The following is an 18,406-nucleotide window of genomic DNA, read 5'->3' as shown; positions in this document are numbered from 1 at the left end:
ACATGCTCTAACTAACGAATTATACCATTTCTTTTGTTTTACTATGATGGCCTTTTAGGTTTGGAAAATTAAGTTTTCCAATTCTGAGAACTAGAAATCCCCAACACTGCATAAACCTAACACTACTACAAATCTCTCCCAAATTGGCACATTGTGCTAATCTAAGGATCATGGCTGCCTTGTCTACTCAAGTAACAATTCTTGATAGGCTCGTCCAAATAAAGCCAGCTATGGGGCTAGTTTGATTATTGAAAAACTATTGCAGCAAACAAGGCATTAATGTATTTCATTTCCACACTCACCTAGTGTGTTACTAACCACAAGTTGCTTCACTTAATTAATAGAAGTAAATTGGAAAGTTGTTTAAAATGGTATATTTTATCTGGATTATAAAAAGCAGAATTTTCAGTTTTCATGTCCCTTTAATCATTCACCCTTCCTCAGTCTCACGGCTTGTACCCAGCCTCCCTATGCTCCTTCTCACCGTTCCTCACTCTGTGTCTCAGGAAGGCTGCGGCATGCAGGCGGATGCCCACTCCTCACAAGTTTACAGCCTGGACCCCTCTCACCACCCTGACCAGCACTTGGCAGGGACTTCAGAGGTCGGCATAGCAGGTCAGTGCGTCAGCAAGCACAGCTCTTGGCGCCTACATCTCTGGAGTCCCTAACGCTATTGTCGTTCATAGGGTATTTTATGGATCACGCAGTAATGGCGGCAGATCTTCCAGTCAGGTGAGCTGCTACTCTCATCCAATCATATGCTGCCTACGCATTTGTCGTCTCCTCACGTGCACTTTCCTGGCTCTCTCGTGTCTCTCTGTAGGACAGTTTGTTGCAGCACTTGTTACAGAGCAGAGACTGACACGGGGCGTGAAACCTGGGGTCTCTACAGAGTGCATCACTTTACCAAGGTCAGTTTAACGCTAATTCTCCAATCCTTGTCCTCCGCCTCTATCTTTTTTTTTTTTTTTACCAGATTGTTGTTAATGAATTTATGTAATAAAAAAGCATATATGAAATTGGCAGCGTTTAAACATGTTTGGGAAAATATCTGTCTGTCTGTTTATCTGTCTGTCTGTTTATCTGTCTGTCTGTTTATCTGTCTGTCTGTTTATCTGTCTGTATATCTCCATAAAGTTTGGTTTAGCACAAAAAGAGATTAAATGTATATTTGGGGAGTGCTGCCAATGACACCAAATAGTTACACAAAGCAGGAGGTATTGGAGCATATCCACTTGCAAATCAACAGAACATTTTTAAAAGGGACGTGAAACCAAATATTTTTCTTTCGCGATTCAGATAGAACATTCAATTTTAAACAACTTTCCAATTTACTTCTATTATCTAATTTACTTTGTTCTTTTGGTATCCTTTGTTGAAAGCATACCTAGGTATGGTCATGACCTGGGAGCTAGCTGCTGATTAGTGGTTGCACATATATACCTGTTGTCATTGGCTTACCGATATATTCAACTAGCTCCCAGTAACAAATTGTGTCTCCTTCAATACCAAGAGAATGAAGCAGATTAGATAATAGAAGTAAATTGGAAATTTGTTTAAAATTGTGCCCTCTATCTGAATTATCAAAGAAAAAAAAACCGGGGTTCATGTCCCTTTTAAATGCTTAATCACACAATATGGCCATATTCTGCTTAGCCCAGTCACCAAAGATGTCCCAATGTTGTCTGCTCCTTGCACTACAATTCTTTGCCTTTATGGGCTAAATCATTCCTGCTTTCTATTTAAAGGGACATTATACACTCAAAAAAATATGGGCTATTTAAATAAAGCACTCAAAGAAGATAAAGTTTGTAATTGACATGTATTATCAATTTTGCTTCTAAAGTGCCTAAAATTGATGATAACGTTTATATTGCTCTGACTATATTTGAATACGTCCGTAATACCCACTAGCTACAGACAAAGGATTTTTTCCTCAGTCCCTAGCTAGTCCTTACAGCCAGCCCCCATGCTGTGTAATGTGCAATCCCCTCACCTCTCACTTTACAAACACAGTAATCACAACAGTATGTAATAACAATGCTCTCATTTCATGAGTGGTTATATGCAATGTGGAGATATCTTATGGTCCGTGTACCCTTAATAAAGTAGAAAGGTAGGGACAGACGCTGAAAAAAGAGACCTTTCAAAATAAACTAGAGGATAAATGGCAAAGGGGAGAAAAAAGTGTGGCTGTTGTATGACGACTCAAAACAGGTTATACTGTGTAGCGTATGCCATGACTTTGATACAACATGGAATTTACAAGGTTTACTTTGCGTGTATTAAATTGAAAAATGCAGACACCAGTGAGTTAACGTTTCTTGCAGGCTGGTAAGTTTATTTATTTTTTAGCAGGCACGTGATATTTTTGGTAATAATATGGCCTGAAACGTAAACCCTTGCAGATTTCTTTACAAGGGTTCAGTCTACAGCACTGGTTTTAAAACCGGAGTAAGAGGACAGTCACTGGAGCGGCAGTCTATAAGTGTGATAGACCGCGTAGTAAAGGAGCAAGCGGCGTCTGCCTTCACTGATTATGCAGCTGAGCCTTTCACACCGGGTGTAAGTGGTGGGGGTGCTATGTTGAGACTACAGAGACCGGAGGTGCTGCTATCTACAATAGAGTTTTTTTCCATACTATTGTACTAATAGGGCTAAATGTCCAGAGTGGTTGTAAAGACAAGCTGGATCGGTGATGTCTGTAACGGGTCAAGTGGAAGTTTAGCCTTATTAGTACAATAGTATGGAAAAAAACTCTATTGTAGATAGCAGCACCTCCGGTCTCTGTAGTCTCAACATAGCACCCCCACCACTTACACCCGGTGTGACAGGCTCAGCTGCATAATCAGTGAAGGCAGACGCCGCTTGCTCCTTTACTACGCGGTCTATCACACTTATAGACTGCCGCTCCAGTGACTGTCCTCTTACTCCGGTTTTAAAACCAGTGCTGTAGACTGAACCCTTGTAAAGAAATCTGCAAGGGTTTACGTTTCAGGCCATATTATTACCAAAAATATCACGTGCCTGCTAAAAAATAAATAAACTTACCAGCCTGCAAGAAACGTTAACTCACTGGTGTCTGCATTTTTCAATTTAATACACGCAAAGTAAACCTTGTAAATTCCATGTTGTATCAAAGTCATGGCATACGCTACACAGTATAACCTGTTTTGAGTCGTCATACAACAGCCACACTTTTTTCTCCCCTTTGCCATTTATCCTCTAGTTTATTTTGAAAGGTCTCTTTCTCCAACATAGGTGTGTCCGGTCCACGGCGTCATCCTTACTTGTGGGATATTCTCCTCCCCAACAGGAAATGGCAAAGAGCCCAGCAAAGCTGGTCACATGATCCCTCCTAGGCTCCGCCTTCCCCAGTCATTCTCTTTGCCGTTGTACAGGCAACATCTCCACGGAGATGGCTTAGAGTTTTTTAGTGTTTAACTGTAGTTTTTATTATTCAATCAAGAGTTTGTTATTTTAAAATAGTGCTGGTATGTACTATTTACTCTGAAACAGAAAAGAGATGAAGATTTCTGTTTGTAAGAGGAAAATGATTTTAGCAACCGTTACTAAAATCGATGGCTGTTCCACACAGGACTGTTGAGAGGAATTAACTTCAGTTGGGGGAACAGTGAGCAGACTTTTGCTGCTTGAGGTATGACACATTCTAACAAGACGATGTAATGCTGGAAGCTGTCATTTTCCCTATGGGATCCGGTAAGCCATTTTATTACAGACAGTAAATAAGGGCTTCACAAGGGCTTTTTAAGACTGTAGACATTTTCTGGGCTAAATCGATTTATATATAAACATATTTTATACTCCATAGCCTTGAGGAATTATTTTAATCTTGGGAATTTTGTAAAATAACCGGCAGGCACTGTATTGGACACCTTATTCTCTAGGGGCTTTCCCTAATCATAGGCAGAGTCTCATTTTCGCGCCTGTATTGCGCACTTGTTTTTGAGAAGCATGACATGCAGATGCATGTGTGAGGAGCTCTGATACATAGAAAAGACTTTCTGAAGGCGTCATTTGGTATCGTATTCCCCTTTGGGCTTGGTTGGGTCTCAGCAAAGCAGATACCAGGGACTGTAAAGGGGTTAAATATAAAAACGGCTCCGGTTCCGTTATTTTAAGGGTTAAAGCTTCCAAATTTGGTGTGCAATACTTTTAAGGCTTTAAGACACTGTGGTGAAATTTTGGTGAATTTTGAACAATTCCTTCATACTTTTTCGCAATTGCAGTAATAAAGTGTGTTCAGTTTAAAATTTAAAGTGACAGTAACGGTTTTATTTTAAAACGTTTTTTGTACTTTGTTATCAAGTTTATGCTTGTTTAACATGTCTGAACTGCCAGATAGACTGTGTTCTGAATGTGGGGAAGCCAAGGTCCCTTCTCATTTAAATAGATGTGATTTATGTGACACAAAATTTAGAGAAAATGATGCCCAAGATGATTCCTCAAGTGAGGGGAGTAAGCATGGTACTGCATCATCCCCTCCTTCGTCTACACCAGTCTTGCCCACACAAGAGGCCCCTAGTACATCTAGCGCGCCAATACTCCTTACTATGCAACAATTAACGGCTGTAATGGATAATTCTATCAAAAACATTTTAGCCAAAATGCCCACTTATCAGCGAAAGCGCGACTGCTCTGTTTTAGAAAATACTGAAGAGCATGAGGACGCTGATGATATTGTTTCTGAAGGGCCCCTACACCAGTCTGAGGGGGCCAGGGAGGTTTTGTCTGAGGGAGAAATTTCAGATTCAGGGAAAATTTCTCAACAAGCTGAACCTGATGTGATTACATTTAAATTTAAGTTGGAACATCTCCGCGCTCTGCTTAAGGAGGTGTTATCCACTCTGGATGATTGTGAGAATTTGGTCATCCCAGAGAAACTATGTAAAATGGACAAGTTCCTAGAGGTCCCGGGGCCCCCCGAAGCTTTTCCTATACCCAAGCGGGTGGCGGACATTGTAAATAAAGAATGGGAAAGGCCCGGTATACCTTTCGTCCCTCCCCCCATATTTAAAAAATTGTTTCCTATGGTCGACCCCAGAAAGGACTTATGGCAGACAGTCCCCAAGGTCGAGGGGGCGGTTTCTACTCTAAACAAACGCACCACTATACCCATAGAAGATAGTTGTGCTTTCAAAGATCCTATGGATAAAAAATTAGAAGGTTTGCTTAAAAAGATGTTTGTTCAGCAAGGTTACCTTCTACAACCAATTTCATGCATTGTCCCTGTCACTACAGCCGCGTGTTTCTGGTTCGATGAGCTAGAAAAGGCGATCACTAGTAATTCTCCTTCTTATGAGGAGATTATGGACAGAATCCGTGCTCTCAAATTGGCTAATTCTTTCACCCTAGACGCCACTTTGCAATTGGCTAGGTTAGCGGCGAAAAATTCTGGGTTTGCTATTGTGGCGCGCAGAGCGCTTTGGTTAAAATCTTGGTCAGCGGATGCGTCTTCCAAGAACAAATTGCTTAACATTCCTTTCAAGGGGAAAACGCTGTTTGGCCCTGACTTGAAAGAGATTATCTATGATATCACTGGGGGCAAGGGCCACGCCCTTCCTCAGGATAGGTCTTTCAAGGCCAAAAATAAACCTAATTTTCGTCCCTTTCGTAGAAACGGACCAGCCCCAAGTGCTACGTCCTCTAAGCAAGAGGGTAATACTTCTCAAGCCAAGCCAGCCTGGAGACCAATGCAAGGCTGGAACAAGGGAAAGCAGGCCAAGAAACCTGCCACTGCTACCAAGACAGCATGAGATGTTGGCCCCCGATCCGGGACCGGATCTGGTGGGGGGCAGACTCTCTCTCTTCGCTCAGGCTTGGGCAAGAGATGTTCTGGATCCTTGGGCGCTAGAAATAGTCTCCCAAGGTTATCTTCTGGAATTCAAAGGGCTTCCCCCAAGGGGGAGGTTCCACAGGTCTCAATTGTCTTCAGACCACATAAAAAAACAGGCATTCTTACATTGTGTAGAAGACCTGTTAAAAATGGGAGTGATTCATCCTGTTCCATTAGGAGAACAAGGGATGGGGTTCTACTCCAATCTGTTCGTAGTTCCCAAAAAAGAGGGAACGTTCAGACCAATCTTAGATCTCAAGATCCTAAACAAGTTTCTCAAGGTTCCATCGTTCAAAATGGAAACCATTCGAACAATTCTTCCTTCCATCCAGGAAGGTCAATTCATGACCACGGTGGATTTAAAGGATGCGTATCTACATATTCCTATCCACAAGGAACATCATCGGTTCCTAAGGTTCGCATTCCTGGACAAGCATTACCAGTTCGTGGCACTTCCGTTCGGATTAGCCACTGCTCCAAGGATTTTCACAAAGGTACTAGGGTCCCTTCTAGCGGTGCTAAGACCAAGGGGCATTGCAGTAGTACCTTACTTGGACGACATTCTGATTCAAGCGTCGTCCCTTCCTCTAGCAAAGGCTCACACGGACATTGTCCTGGCCTTTCTCAGATCTCACGGATGGAAAGTGAACGTAGAAAAGAGTTCTCTATCTCCGTCAACGAGGGTTCCCTTCTTGGGAACAATAATAGACTCTTTGGAAATGAGGATTTTTCTGACAGAGGCCAGAAAAACAAAACTTCTAAACTCTTGTCAAATACTTCATTCCGTTCCTCTTCCTTCCATAGCGCAGTGCATGGAAGTAATAGGTTTGATGGTAGCGGCAATGGACATAGTTCCTTTTGCACGCATTCATCTAAGACCATTACAACTGTGCATGCTCAGTCAGTGGAATGGGGACTATACAGACTTGTCTCCGACGATACAAGTAAATCAGAGGACCAGAGATTCACTCCGTTGGTGGCTGTCCCTGGACAACCTGTCACAGGGGATGAGCTTCCGCAGACCAGAGTGGGTCATTGTCACGACCGACGCCAGTCTGATGGGCTGGGGCGCGGTCTGGGGACCCCTGAAAGCTCAGGGTCTTTGGTCTCGGGAAGAATCTCTTCTACCGATAAATATTCTGGAACTGAGAGCGATACTCAATGCTCTCAAGGCTTGGCCTCAGCTAGCAAAGGCCAAGTTCATACGGTTTCAATCAGACAACATGACGACTGTTGCGTACATCAACCATCAGGGGGGAACAAGGAGTTCCCTGGCGATGGAAGAAGTGACCAAAATCATTCAATGGGCGGAGACTCACTCCTGCCACTTGTCTGCAATCCACATCCCAGGAGTGGAAAATTGGGAAGCGGATTTTCTGAGTCGTCAGACATTACATCCGGGGGAGTGGGAACTCCATCCGGAAATCTTTGCCCAAATTACTCAACTGTGGGGCATTCCAGACATGGATCTGATGGCCTCTTGTCAGAACTTCAAGGTTCCTTGCTACGGGTCCAGATCCAGGGATCCCAAGGCGACTCTAGTAGATGCACTAGTAGCACCTTGGACCTTCAAACTAGCTTATGTATTCCCGCCGTTTCCTCTCATCCCCAGGCTGGTAGCCAGGATCAATCAGGAGAGGGCATCGGTGATCTTGATAGCTCCTGCGTGGCCACGCAGGACTTGGTATGCAGACCTGGTGAATATGTCATCGGCTCCACCATGGAAGCTACCTTTGAGACGAGACCTTCTTGTTCAAGGTCCGTTCGAACATCCGAATCTGGTCTCACTCCAACTGACTGCTTGGAGATTGAACGCTTGATCTTATCAAAGCGAGGGTTCTCAGATTCTGTTATTGATACTCTTGTTCAGGCCAGAAAGCCTGTAACTAGAAAAATTTACCACAAAATATGGAAAAAATATATCTGTTGGTGTGAATCTAAAGGATTCCCTTGGGACAAGGTAAAAATTCCTAAGATTCTATCCTTTCTTCAAGAAGGATTGGAGAAAGGATTATCTGCAAGTTCCTTGAAGGGACAGATTTCTGCCTTGTCCGTGTTACTTCACAAAAAGCTGGCAGCTGTGCCAGATGTTCAAGCCTTTGTTCAGGCTCTGGTTAGAATCAAGCCTGTTTACAAACCTTTGACTCCTCCTTGGAGTCTCAATTTAGTTCTTTCAGTTCTTCAGGGGGTTCCGTTTGAACCCTTACATTCCGTTGATATTAAGTTATTATCTTGGAAAGTTTTGTTTTTGGTTGCAATTTCTTCTGCTAGAAGAGTTTCAGAATTATCTGCTCTGCAGTGTTCTCCTCCTTATCTGGTGTTCCATGCAGATAAGGTGGTTTTACGTACTAAACCTGGTTTTCTTCCGAAAGTTGTTTCTAACAAAAACATTAACCAGGAGATAGTCGTGCCTTCTTTGTGTCCGAATCCAGTTTCAAAGAAGGAACGTTTGTTGCACAATTTGGATGTTGTTCGCGCTCTAAAATTCTATTTAGATGCTACAAAGGATTTTAGACAAACATCTTCCTTGTTTGTTATTTATTCTGGTAAAAGGAGAGGTCAAAAAGCAACTTGTACCTCTCTCTCTTTTTGGATTAAAAGCATCATCAGATTGGCTTATGAGACTGCCGGACGGCAGCCTCCTGAAAGAATCACAGCTCATTCCACTAGGGCTGTGGCTTCCACATGGGCCTTCAAGAACGAGGCTTCTGTTGATCAGATATGTAAGGCAGCGACTTGGTCTTCACTGCACACTTTTACCAAATTTTACAAGTTTGATACTTTTGCTTCTTCTGAGGCTGTTTTTGGGAGAAAGGTTTTGCAAGCCGTGGTGCCTTCCATTTAGGTGACCTGATTTGCTCCCTCCCTTCATCTGTGTCCTAAAGCTTTGGTATTGGTTCCCACAAGTAAGGATGACGCCGTGGACCGGACACACCTATGTTGGAGAAAACAGAATTTATGTTTACCAGATAAATTACTTTCTACAACGGTGTGTCCGGTCCACGGCCCGCCCTGGTTTTTTTAATCAGGTCTGATAATTTATTTTCTTTAACTACAGTCACCACGGTATCATATGATTTCTCCTATGCAAATATTCCTCCTTTACGTCGGTCGAATGACTGGGGAAGGCGGAGCCTAGGAGGGATCATGTGACCAGCTTTGCTGGGCTCTTTGCCATTTCCTGTTGGGGAGGAGAATATCCCACAAGTAAGGATGACGCCGTGGACCGGACACACCGTTGGAGAAAGTAATTTATCAGGTAAACATAAATTCTGTTTTTTTCAGCGTCTGTCCCTACCTTTCTACTTTATTAAGGGTACACGGACCATAAGATATCTCCACATTGCATATAACCACTCATGAAATGAGAGCATTGTTATTACATACTGTTGTGATTACTGTGTTTGTAAAGTGAGAGGTGAGGGGATTGCACATTACACAGCATGGGGGCTGGCTGTAAGGACTAGCTAGGGACTGAGGAAAAAATCCTTTGTCTGTAGCTAGTGGGTATTACGGACGTATTCAAATATAGTCAGAGCAATATAAACTTTATCATCAATTTTAGGCACTTTAGAAGCAAAATTGATAATACATGTCAATTACAAACTTTATCTTCTTTGAGTGCTTTATTTAAATAGCCCATATTTTTTTTTGAGTGTATAATGTCCCTTTAAATAGAATGAGACTCCTTGGCTTTATATACAACTTTATTACATGGTCATGAGTACACCTGAGTTTGGGTGGAGTGCTTTAACCAATAGAAGATGGGCAGTCTCCCTTTTTTTTATATACAAATCCGCAAAGAATTTCAGCTTTGTGGACCAGTAAATACAATAGCATTCAGTCTGAACTTCAAATGAGCAGTAGATTTTTTTTTCTGACAAATTTCAGTTATGTGTATTTCCACTTCTCCTGTATCATGTGACAGCCATCAACCAATCACAAATGCATATACGTGTATTCTGTGAATTCTTGCACATGCTCAGTAGGAGCGGGTGACTCAAAAAGTGTAAATATAAAGAGACTGAGCACATTTTCTTCATAAATGGAAAGAGTCCACAGCTGCAGTCATTACTTTTGGGAAATAAGAACCTGACCACCAGGAGGAAGCAAAGACACCCCAGCCAAAGGCTTAAATACTCCTCCCACTCCCCTCATTCCCCAGGCATTCTTTGCCTTTGATCCCAGGAGGTTGGCAGAGAAGTGTCAGAAGTCTGTTTTGTCTCTTATGGAGGGTAGTACTCTTCGACATGGGACGGGAGTTTTAAGTAATTCTATCAGTCTCTCAGTGAGGGCCTGGATGAAAGTTAGAGTCCGGAGATGCAGGGAGAGTCTTTCTGCGAAACCATCCTGACTCATATTAACAGCTCCACAAGCAATCAGCGTTGTCTAACTTCGCTTCTCTGCCTGCTTTCTTCTCTCAAGTCCATGGCGGAGGCGCTGCTACTATCCGTCACACTTGAAGGGCCGTGTTCCTGTTCCACGGCGTAGATTCTGGTAAGATTGTTTCATTTTACTTCATCAGAATGTACTGTAACTTATGTTTCCTATAAGTTGCTATCTTGCGGGACTTATAAAGTATATATATTTAGGGCCTCAGTGAGGCTCCTTTAGTTTCTTGGAATCGAGGGTTAATATCTCTTGAGGGGGATTATTGAGCAGGGTTTTTTTTAATCATGTTTGTTATGTGGTTCAATCTGCTTATGTGTAGTGTTAACTGGGCTCTTGGCTTGGAACATAAAGGCCTTTGGAAGTGACGCGACCTTATGGTTGGGCGCGCTTTTTTTGGACTGTACGGTTCACCTTGTGACATGGCGTGTTTAAGATCTGTCTTCCATTTCCGCATTCCTGACCGTGTGGCAACGGAAAAATTATGGTCTGCCAGTGTCTGGTTCCTAGGAGGTGATGAGTGCCCCAGCCATTGTGGGTGTCAGGTGCTGTTTATATTTTGTTTTTCTTATAGTCCATATTATTATATTCTCTATCCAGTTATGGAGGATTCTGATGCTGAGACTGTTCAAATTTCAGATTCTTCGACTTGTGAAGAATGCGAATTGGCCCCGTTGACACAGGTCAATCAGTTTATGTTATATATGCCATATTAGAGCGCCTTGTTCCTCGGGGTGGGGGAATGAAGGGACCGCTGAGCCATCCGCCTCTGGGGGTTCTGTGCTCTGAGAGGTGAGTTCCCTACTGCTCCCTACTACTACACATGCGGGTAACATAGATTATGTTTATCCCTCCTTGCAGGGCGGCTTGTTCCCCCCCCCCCCCCCGGAGGTTGCAACACGTTTTTGCTTTTACATATTTACGTTTATTTGCGTTTGTGCTCGTGCCCTATTGTACTGTGTCTCCCGACCTTGGGTGGGCCTTTACAGTTCCCTACGGGTGTAGCTGTCCCTGAGTCTTGTGCCTTTCGTTGCAGAATAGTGCGCCTTCACATTTTACTCAGACACATTTTTTAGTTATTAGAGGACCCTATCCTTAACTTATACGGGAATACGTAATATTATACTTTGAATGGTTCACCTCATTAAGACATGAGGGAATGACGTAATCTCCTGATTGTTGGTTTATTGAGATCCTTCCCAGTTTTGTTGGAAGATCAGGGTTCCATTTGGCTGGTCCTGCGGGTATGCCTGTTTCTTCTTGGGCGTTAAAGTAAAGGTAAACTTTAGTGAATGAATGAAAGCCCATTTTTTAAAAATACTATTAAAAAAAGGGACACTTTCATTCATCAAAGTTTACAAAGCAGCCGTTTTGATTAAAAACTTACCTTTGTTCTTCTCACAGCCAGAGCAGCTTCTTCCTCCTGGAAATCCTCTCTTTACACGTCAGCAATGACTAATCCGGCTTCATCCAATCACAGCTTTCCCCCCAGGGTGGTCATTGCCTGAGGCCATGCTGTGATTGGAGGAAGCCGGATTAGTCATTGCTGACATGTGAATAGAGGATTTCCAGGAGGAGGAAGCTGCTATGGCTGTGAAAAGAAGAGAGGTAAGTTTTTAATCAAAATGGCTGCTTTGTAAACTTTGATGAATGAAAGTGCCCCTGTTTCATTCATAGGGTTCTTCCCTGGAGCTGGGGATGATATGCATCCTTTTGTTCATGTGATCCTCTGACTCGTATTGGAGGTGATGTGGAGACTAGCCTTGCTCGAGTGATTTTGTCCTCGAGGTATCCCCTTGCCTTAAACGTCTTGTGGCGGTTTGAGCGCCTATGGGCTCTAGTGTCTTGGCGAAATGCCTTAGCTCCTTTGGAGTGTAGGACTTCGGCAGGGGGAGGTCTCTTCCTTGGGTTGGGACTTGAGAGGTTTTCTCGTTATCCGGGTTATTCTGGATTTTGCATTAATATCTACCTGTGGGTCTGTTTTTTATACCAGACAGGGTGTTTGAGTTTGTTTTTAAACAATCGGGGGCTTGGACCTGTCATCGCCCTGATTCTTCCGGTCTCTGAGGCTTTCGCTCAGCGTTTTCCCGTTGGGTTCCTGTTGTGTTGGCAAGGCCATTCTTCCGCTCTTTTGTGAGCTGGTGTTGGGGTTCTTTTATTCTCCTGTTTTCAGACCTGCCGACGCTTGGGCTAGCCCGGCTGGGAGTAGGTTCTGAGATTTGTTGTTCACCTTCGGGGGTGCAGTGGGCCTCGTTGAGGTTCTGTGCTTCTCTCTTTTTGAGACCTATGTGTGGGTCTGGTGGCTTGGATTGCCTGGAGCATGTGCTCTGTCTTGGAGTCTTTTGCAATCTGATATCTTGTTGGGCCGCTTTTTACTTTTCAGCGAGAATTTTCTTTCTGTGTCATCCTGATGACTGCGTGTCTTGCCTCAAGTGTTTACCTCGTCTGGGTCTGCTACACGTATTATGTGTTGAATACTTCTGTATTCTAAGCTCTGCATTTTTGAGGACTCAGTCTTCAGTTGTCTTTTTAGGTGTTTTTGCACAATGTTGAGGAACATTTTCTTTGTTCTGATGCCCGGTCCTAAACCTTGTGGTTTTTGTTTGGTCTGGGTGTTGCCTCCCCTTGTTCGTCACAATCCATTTGGGTCTTTGTGAGCTGTGCTCGTTCTGGGAGTTCTTCCTCTTTTGGAATTTGTGACCTTTCGGTTTTCCTTTTGTTCTTCCTTGCCCTATCCCTTTGGGAGTTTTTAGGCTGGTGTTCCCTTCGCTATTGAGGGGTATGTGGCTGGGGACCGACTACTAGCTGACGGTGTCTCCTGGAGGACTGTTTTGCGGTCTCTAGCTTGGCTTCCGGCTATATGCGGGTCAGTGTCCTGGGGGCCTTTTCTTTTCAATGTTTCTTGGCTTCGGACGAAGCAGGGTTTTGTTGGGTAGTGGTTTCAGGCCTGGTGCCTTCAGAATAGGCCGCCTCTTTTACCCTCCCGTACCCTCCTGTCTTGGCATTCAGTGTCCTCTCTAGCTTGGGTATTGTTTTCCCAAAAGTAATGAATGCAGCTGTGGACTCTTTCCATTTATAAAGAAGAACTTAAATTATGCTTACCTGATAATTTTATTTTCTTCAGATGGAAAGAGTCCACAGCTCCTCACCTGTATTTTTTATGTGGGGCGTCTGTATTTTTATTCTTCTGGCACCTTTTCACCCTGATATTTCTTCTTCTGTTCCTTGGCAGAATGACTGGGGGATGAGGGAAGTGGGGGAGGTATTTAAGCCTTTGGCTGGGGTGTCTTTGCCTCCTCCTGGTGGCCAGGTTCTGAATTCCCAAAAACAATGAATGCAGCTGTGGACTCTTTCCATCAGAAGAAAAGGAAATTATCAGGTAAGCATAATTTGTTATTTTTAATGGAATTAAATTAGAAAGTTGTTGTTTAACATTGCTGCTCTATCTGAATCATGAAATGTTACTTTTGACTTGAGTGTCCCTTTAAATTAAATTACTTTTGCTTCACCTGTTTTAGGCAAAAAAAAAAAAATCCAAACGTTTAAATGCATCTTACAAGAATGAGGCAAAAAGTCTTAACACAGTGTCCCTTAAGGGGCAGTAAAGTCATAATTAGACAATGATTTAGACAGAGCATACAATTGTAAACAACTTTCCAATTTACTATTATTTAATTTGCTTCCTTCTCTTGTTATCCTTTGCTGAAAGGTTTATCTAGGTAAGCTCTGGAGCAGCAAATAACTTAGGTTCTAGCTGCTGATTGGTGGCTGCATATATATACTTATTGTCATTGGCTCTCCCACTTATTCAGTTAGAAACCAGTAGTGCATTGCTGCTCCTTCAACAAAGGATACAAAGAGAATGAAGCAAATTTGATAATAGAAGTAAACTGGAAAGTTGTTTCAAATTGTATGTTCTACCTAAGGGTTTCATGTCCCTTTTAAATTTAATTCCCCCCCCCCCCCCCTGGGAACCCACATCTTGTTTGCCCTTTCTCCCTTCCCAGGTGGAAATGTTTGGGGTCACTGCTGATGATAGCGGCTCTGAGAGTCAGGAGATGCTGGACGAGTTCCTTGGGCTGCAGAAGGAGTTCTTCTCTGAGCTCGGCCTGCACTTCAAGTGAGAATGATTAGACAGTGTGTGTAGCACAATGGTGGTCTGTCCTTGTTGGCCGTCCGACTCTGGCCCAGTGGGCTGCCTGTTGACTATTCTCTATGTTCTCATACAGGGTTCTTGACATGCCTACCATGGAACTTGGTCTCCCAGCCTATAGGAAATACGACATTGAAGCTTGGATGCCAGGACGGGGGACATACGGAGAGGTGAGGGCTGTACATGGGTACACTGTCATAACCTGTAAGTGATATGTATACTATTAGCCATGCTTATATACATTCCATCTGTCCACAGATCTCCAGCGCATCAAATTGCACTGATTACCAAAGTCGGCGCCTGAACATTATGTACCAGAGACCTAATGGGGGGCTGCGTCACACTCACACAGTGAGATCTTATACATTCCCTATTACACTTATGTACATCCTGTTACAATTATTTGAGGAAAAAATATATATAGATTATTTTTTTTTATTATTATTTTTGTTTTTATGTATTTTTGTAATAGAATTCTATCGTCATTATTTTTTTCTAATGGCAGTGAGAGTCCACAAATGTATTCATTAGCTATGGGAAATACTTCACCTGGCCACCAGGGGGAGGCAAAGACACCGCATTCAAAGCATTACAAATCCATCCCAGTAGTTCTTTGCCTCGTGTCATGGAGGTTGGCAGAGAGAGGTTATCTGCTGAAGAATCTGATTTTTTAAATATTATTATCATTATTATTATGATTTATTTGATTTGTAGGGATATGTTTTATAAATAATACATCCCAAAGATATACATGGAGCGCACACTATTGTTCAGCATTGTGTAAGCGTTTTAATATTTCTGCTAAAAATAATTAGTTGCCACCTTATTGCATAACATTCCATAAACACACCAGGCCAAATGTATTACTAAGTGCCTGATGGCGCAATGCAAGGTACATTTGTACGGTAGACATACGTAAGTTTTGTGTCACTGTGCAACAGTGGAACATTTTCACATTGTGTGTGATGTCCCTAACCTTCTGGTATTCTCTAAAGGTTAATGGTACCGCCTGCGCAGTCCCGCGCTTGATCATCGCCATCTTGGAGACGTATCAACAAAAGGTAAACATTTTCTGCTATTACCCTCTTGCTATGTCCTGCCTGATTCTATTTTCTGCTTCTCTCCTGTGTCTGTTTCTTTGTGTATAAATCCCAAAAGCTGGAATTCCAAAATCCAAAATTAATTCAAAATCCCGACTTTTTCATTTAATATTGTTTTAAAAAAAGAAAATGATTAAAAATGGCTTTTTCCGGCCAGTAAGTCATAATCTTCTCGGCCTGCATCTTTGGTTTGGTGTTCCAAAATGTAATTGATAGTCCTATATTTATTTAAAATAACAGCTATTACCTTTCTAATTCTAGTACTGTACTATCTGTCTGATGGTGCTATGTATCCAAAAGAAATACAAATGATTTAAATCTACCTTTATGTATTATAGCGTAAATATTGCAGAAATGACATTAGATATTGTTAACACTTTACACTCCTATCCTATAGCCGTCCCATTTTACAGATGCAAATATACAAATAAAACTATTCTGAAATCCAGTTTTGTTTTTTCCCCCGGTCCCAAGCAGTTTGAAAAGAGTTTTGTACCTGTGTATATATACGTTTCATGGTCTCCACTCGTTTACCTACAATGTACAACTCATGCCCCCTCTTTTGTTACTACTCTTGTGCTTTTAAAGGGACAGTCTAGTCAAAATTTAAACTTTCATGATTCAAAAAGGACATACAATTTTTAACAAGTTTCCAATTCACTTTTATCATCAAATTTGCTTTGTTTTCTTGGTATTCTTAGTTGAAAGCTAAACCTAGATAGGCTCTTAAGCTAATTTCTAAGCTCTTAAAGGTCGCCTCTTTTCTGAATGCATTTTTACTGTTTTTCACAGCTAGACAGCGATAATTCATGTGTGTCATATAGATAAAAATCATGCTCACTCCGTGGAGTTACTTATGAGTCAGTACTGATTGGCTAAAATGCAAGTCTGTCAAACGAACTGAGATAAGGGGGCAGTTTGCAGAAGCTTAGATAAAAGTTTATTACAGAGGTAAAAAGTATATTATTATAACTGTGTTGGTTTTGCAAAACTGGGGAATGGATAATAAAGGGGTTATCTATCTTTTTAAACAATAACCAATTCTGGCGTAGACTGTCCCTCTAAGCCTCCCTTATGCACTTTTGTGATTTTTCCAGCCTCCCCTACACGCTCTGTAACTTCTCTTACACCTCCTCTTTATGCTTCTCAACCTCACTCAATGATCTGTCTTTTACTTTGGTGTTTACTTCAACTGTGTCTCCCTTCTTTGCTAACTCTCCTCCCAGCCTCATTCTCAGCTACCTACCACACTCCCTCTTCCTTATCTTCCTCTGCTACTTGTGCTTATGGGCATCATTTACTTTACTGTATTGCAGGATGGCAGCGTACGAGTGCCTAAGGTTCTACAACCTTTCCTTGGCATGGACACCATCAAGCGGCCGCACTACACCCCACTGAGATACATCGGGCCGAACCAGCGAAAGCAGGAGAACCCATTAACATGAGCAGCTGACGATACTCAGGAACATTTAGTTATATTATATTGCAAGACCCTGTTTCCAGCCGAAGAACTGCACTACCTCAAGCCGGCGTCCTGGACACTCGCTATGCTGAGGACCTTAGTTGTATGCTCCTGTTCTTTGTCACATGACGGCAGCGGCAGTAATAACTATTTGGCACTCGTTCCCTCTTTGTCTTAATATAAATTGGACCCCTGGGCATTTTTCCCATCCGGTGCAGATGGCAGGTAGGAGCTTTCTATACTGACAAAGGAACCACCTGCTAGGGATGAGTGTGTGACAATAGCTGGGCTGTGACTATTGTCTTTGTTAACCCTGCACCTGCCATAACCCGTGACATGCAGACTTTAGATATGATTACTATCCGAGTCCTCCCACGCTAAGCTGAGTCTCGTATACATACTTATGTGACGCAAAGCTGGCTCCATGTGAATAAATAATTGTTTGTTTAAACCGTGTGAATCATAAACTAATCTGTAAATTTACCCTTTATCTGCGTTCTGCAACTGATTGTGCTGCTTTGATAACAGTTAAAGGGGCAAGAAACTCAACATTTTTCTTTCATGATTTGGATAGATGATACAATTTTAAACAACTTTCTAATTTACTTCTATTATCTAATTTGCTTCATTTTCTCTGTATCATTTGTTGAAGGAGCAGTAATGCACTACTGGGAGCTAGCTGAAAGCAAAGGGCAAGCGGCATATATGTGCAGCCACCAATCAGCTGCTTCTGAGCCTACCTAGGTATTCTTTTCAACAGAGAACAAAACAAATTAGATATTAGAAATAAATTGGATGCTTCATCTGAATCATGAAAGAAAGAAAATTGGGTCCCTTTAACACAAATAATTTGGATCTGCTTCTTTCTTTTTTTACGTCGCACAAGCCACTTTTTTTTTTATTGTCCTACTAAATCGTGGTTTTTTAACCCCTTAATGACCACATCACTTTTCCATTTTCTGTCCGTTTGGGACCAAGGCTATTTTTACATTTCTGCTGTGTTTCTGTTTAGCTGTAATTTTCCTCTTACTCGTTTACTGTACCCACACATATTATATACCGTTTTTCTCGCCATTAAATGGACTTTCTAAAGATACCATTATTTTTAGCATATCTTGTAATTTACTATAAAAAAAATATATGTGGAAAAAATGGAAAAAAACACACTTTTTCTAACTTTGACACCCAAAATCTGTTACACATTTACAACCACCAAAAAACACCCATGCTAAATAGTTTCTAAATTTTGTCCTGAGTTTAGAAATACCCAATGTTTACATGTTCTTTACTTTTTTTGCAAGTTATAGGGCCATAAATACAAGTAACACTTTGCTATTTCCAAACCACTTTTTTTTCAAAATTAGCGCTAGTTACATTGGGACACTGATCTGTCAAGAATCCCTGAATATCCTTTGACATGTATATATTTTTTTTTAGAAGACATC

At 42.0% G+C, this 18,406-nt stretch overlaps 1 protein-coding gene across 1 annotated transcript in view; it reads left to right on the top strand.

Annotated features, from left to right (window-relative positions):
* The window catches only part of LOC128666807 (serine--tRNA ligase, mitochondrial), a 70,753-nt gene extending 53,341 nt beyond the window's left edge, over positions 1-17,412 (top strand). The window contains exons 9-16 of the mRNA XM_053721602.1: positions 507-615; positions 687-732; positions 824-911; positions 14,254-14,366; positions 14,476-14,569; positions 14,658-14,750; positions 15,395-15,460; positions 16,816-17,412. Of these exons, the coding sequence (XP_053577577.1) occupies positions 507-615; positions 687-732; positions 824-911; positions 14,254-14,366; positions 14,476-14,569; positions 14,658-14,750; positions 15,395-15,460; positions 16,816-16,944 (738 nt within the window). The 3' untranslated portion in view covers positions 16,945-17,412. The remainder of the gene's footprint in view (positions 1-506; positions 616-686; positions 733-823; positions 912-14,253; positions 14,367-14,475; positions 14,570-14,657; positions 14,751-15,394; positions 15,461-16,815) is intronic.
* Positions 17,413-18,406: the final 994 nt, after the last annotated feature.

The sequence above is a fragment of the Bombina bombina genome, chromosome 7, assembly GCF_027579735.1.
Source record: "Bombina bombina isolate aBomBom1 chromosome 7, aBomBom1.pri, whole genome shotgun sequence".
Lineage (NCBI taxonomy): Eukaryota > Metazoa > Chordata > Amphibia > Anura > Bombinatoridae > Bombina > Bombina bombina.
The sequence above is the reverse complement of the archived record's forward strand: the minus strand, read 5'-3'. Positions and strand labels throughout refer to the sequence as shown.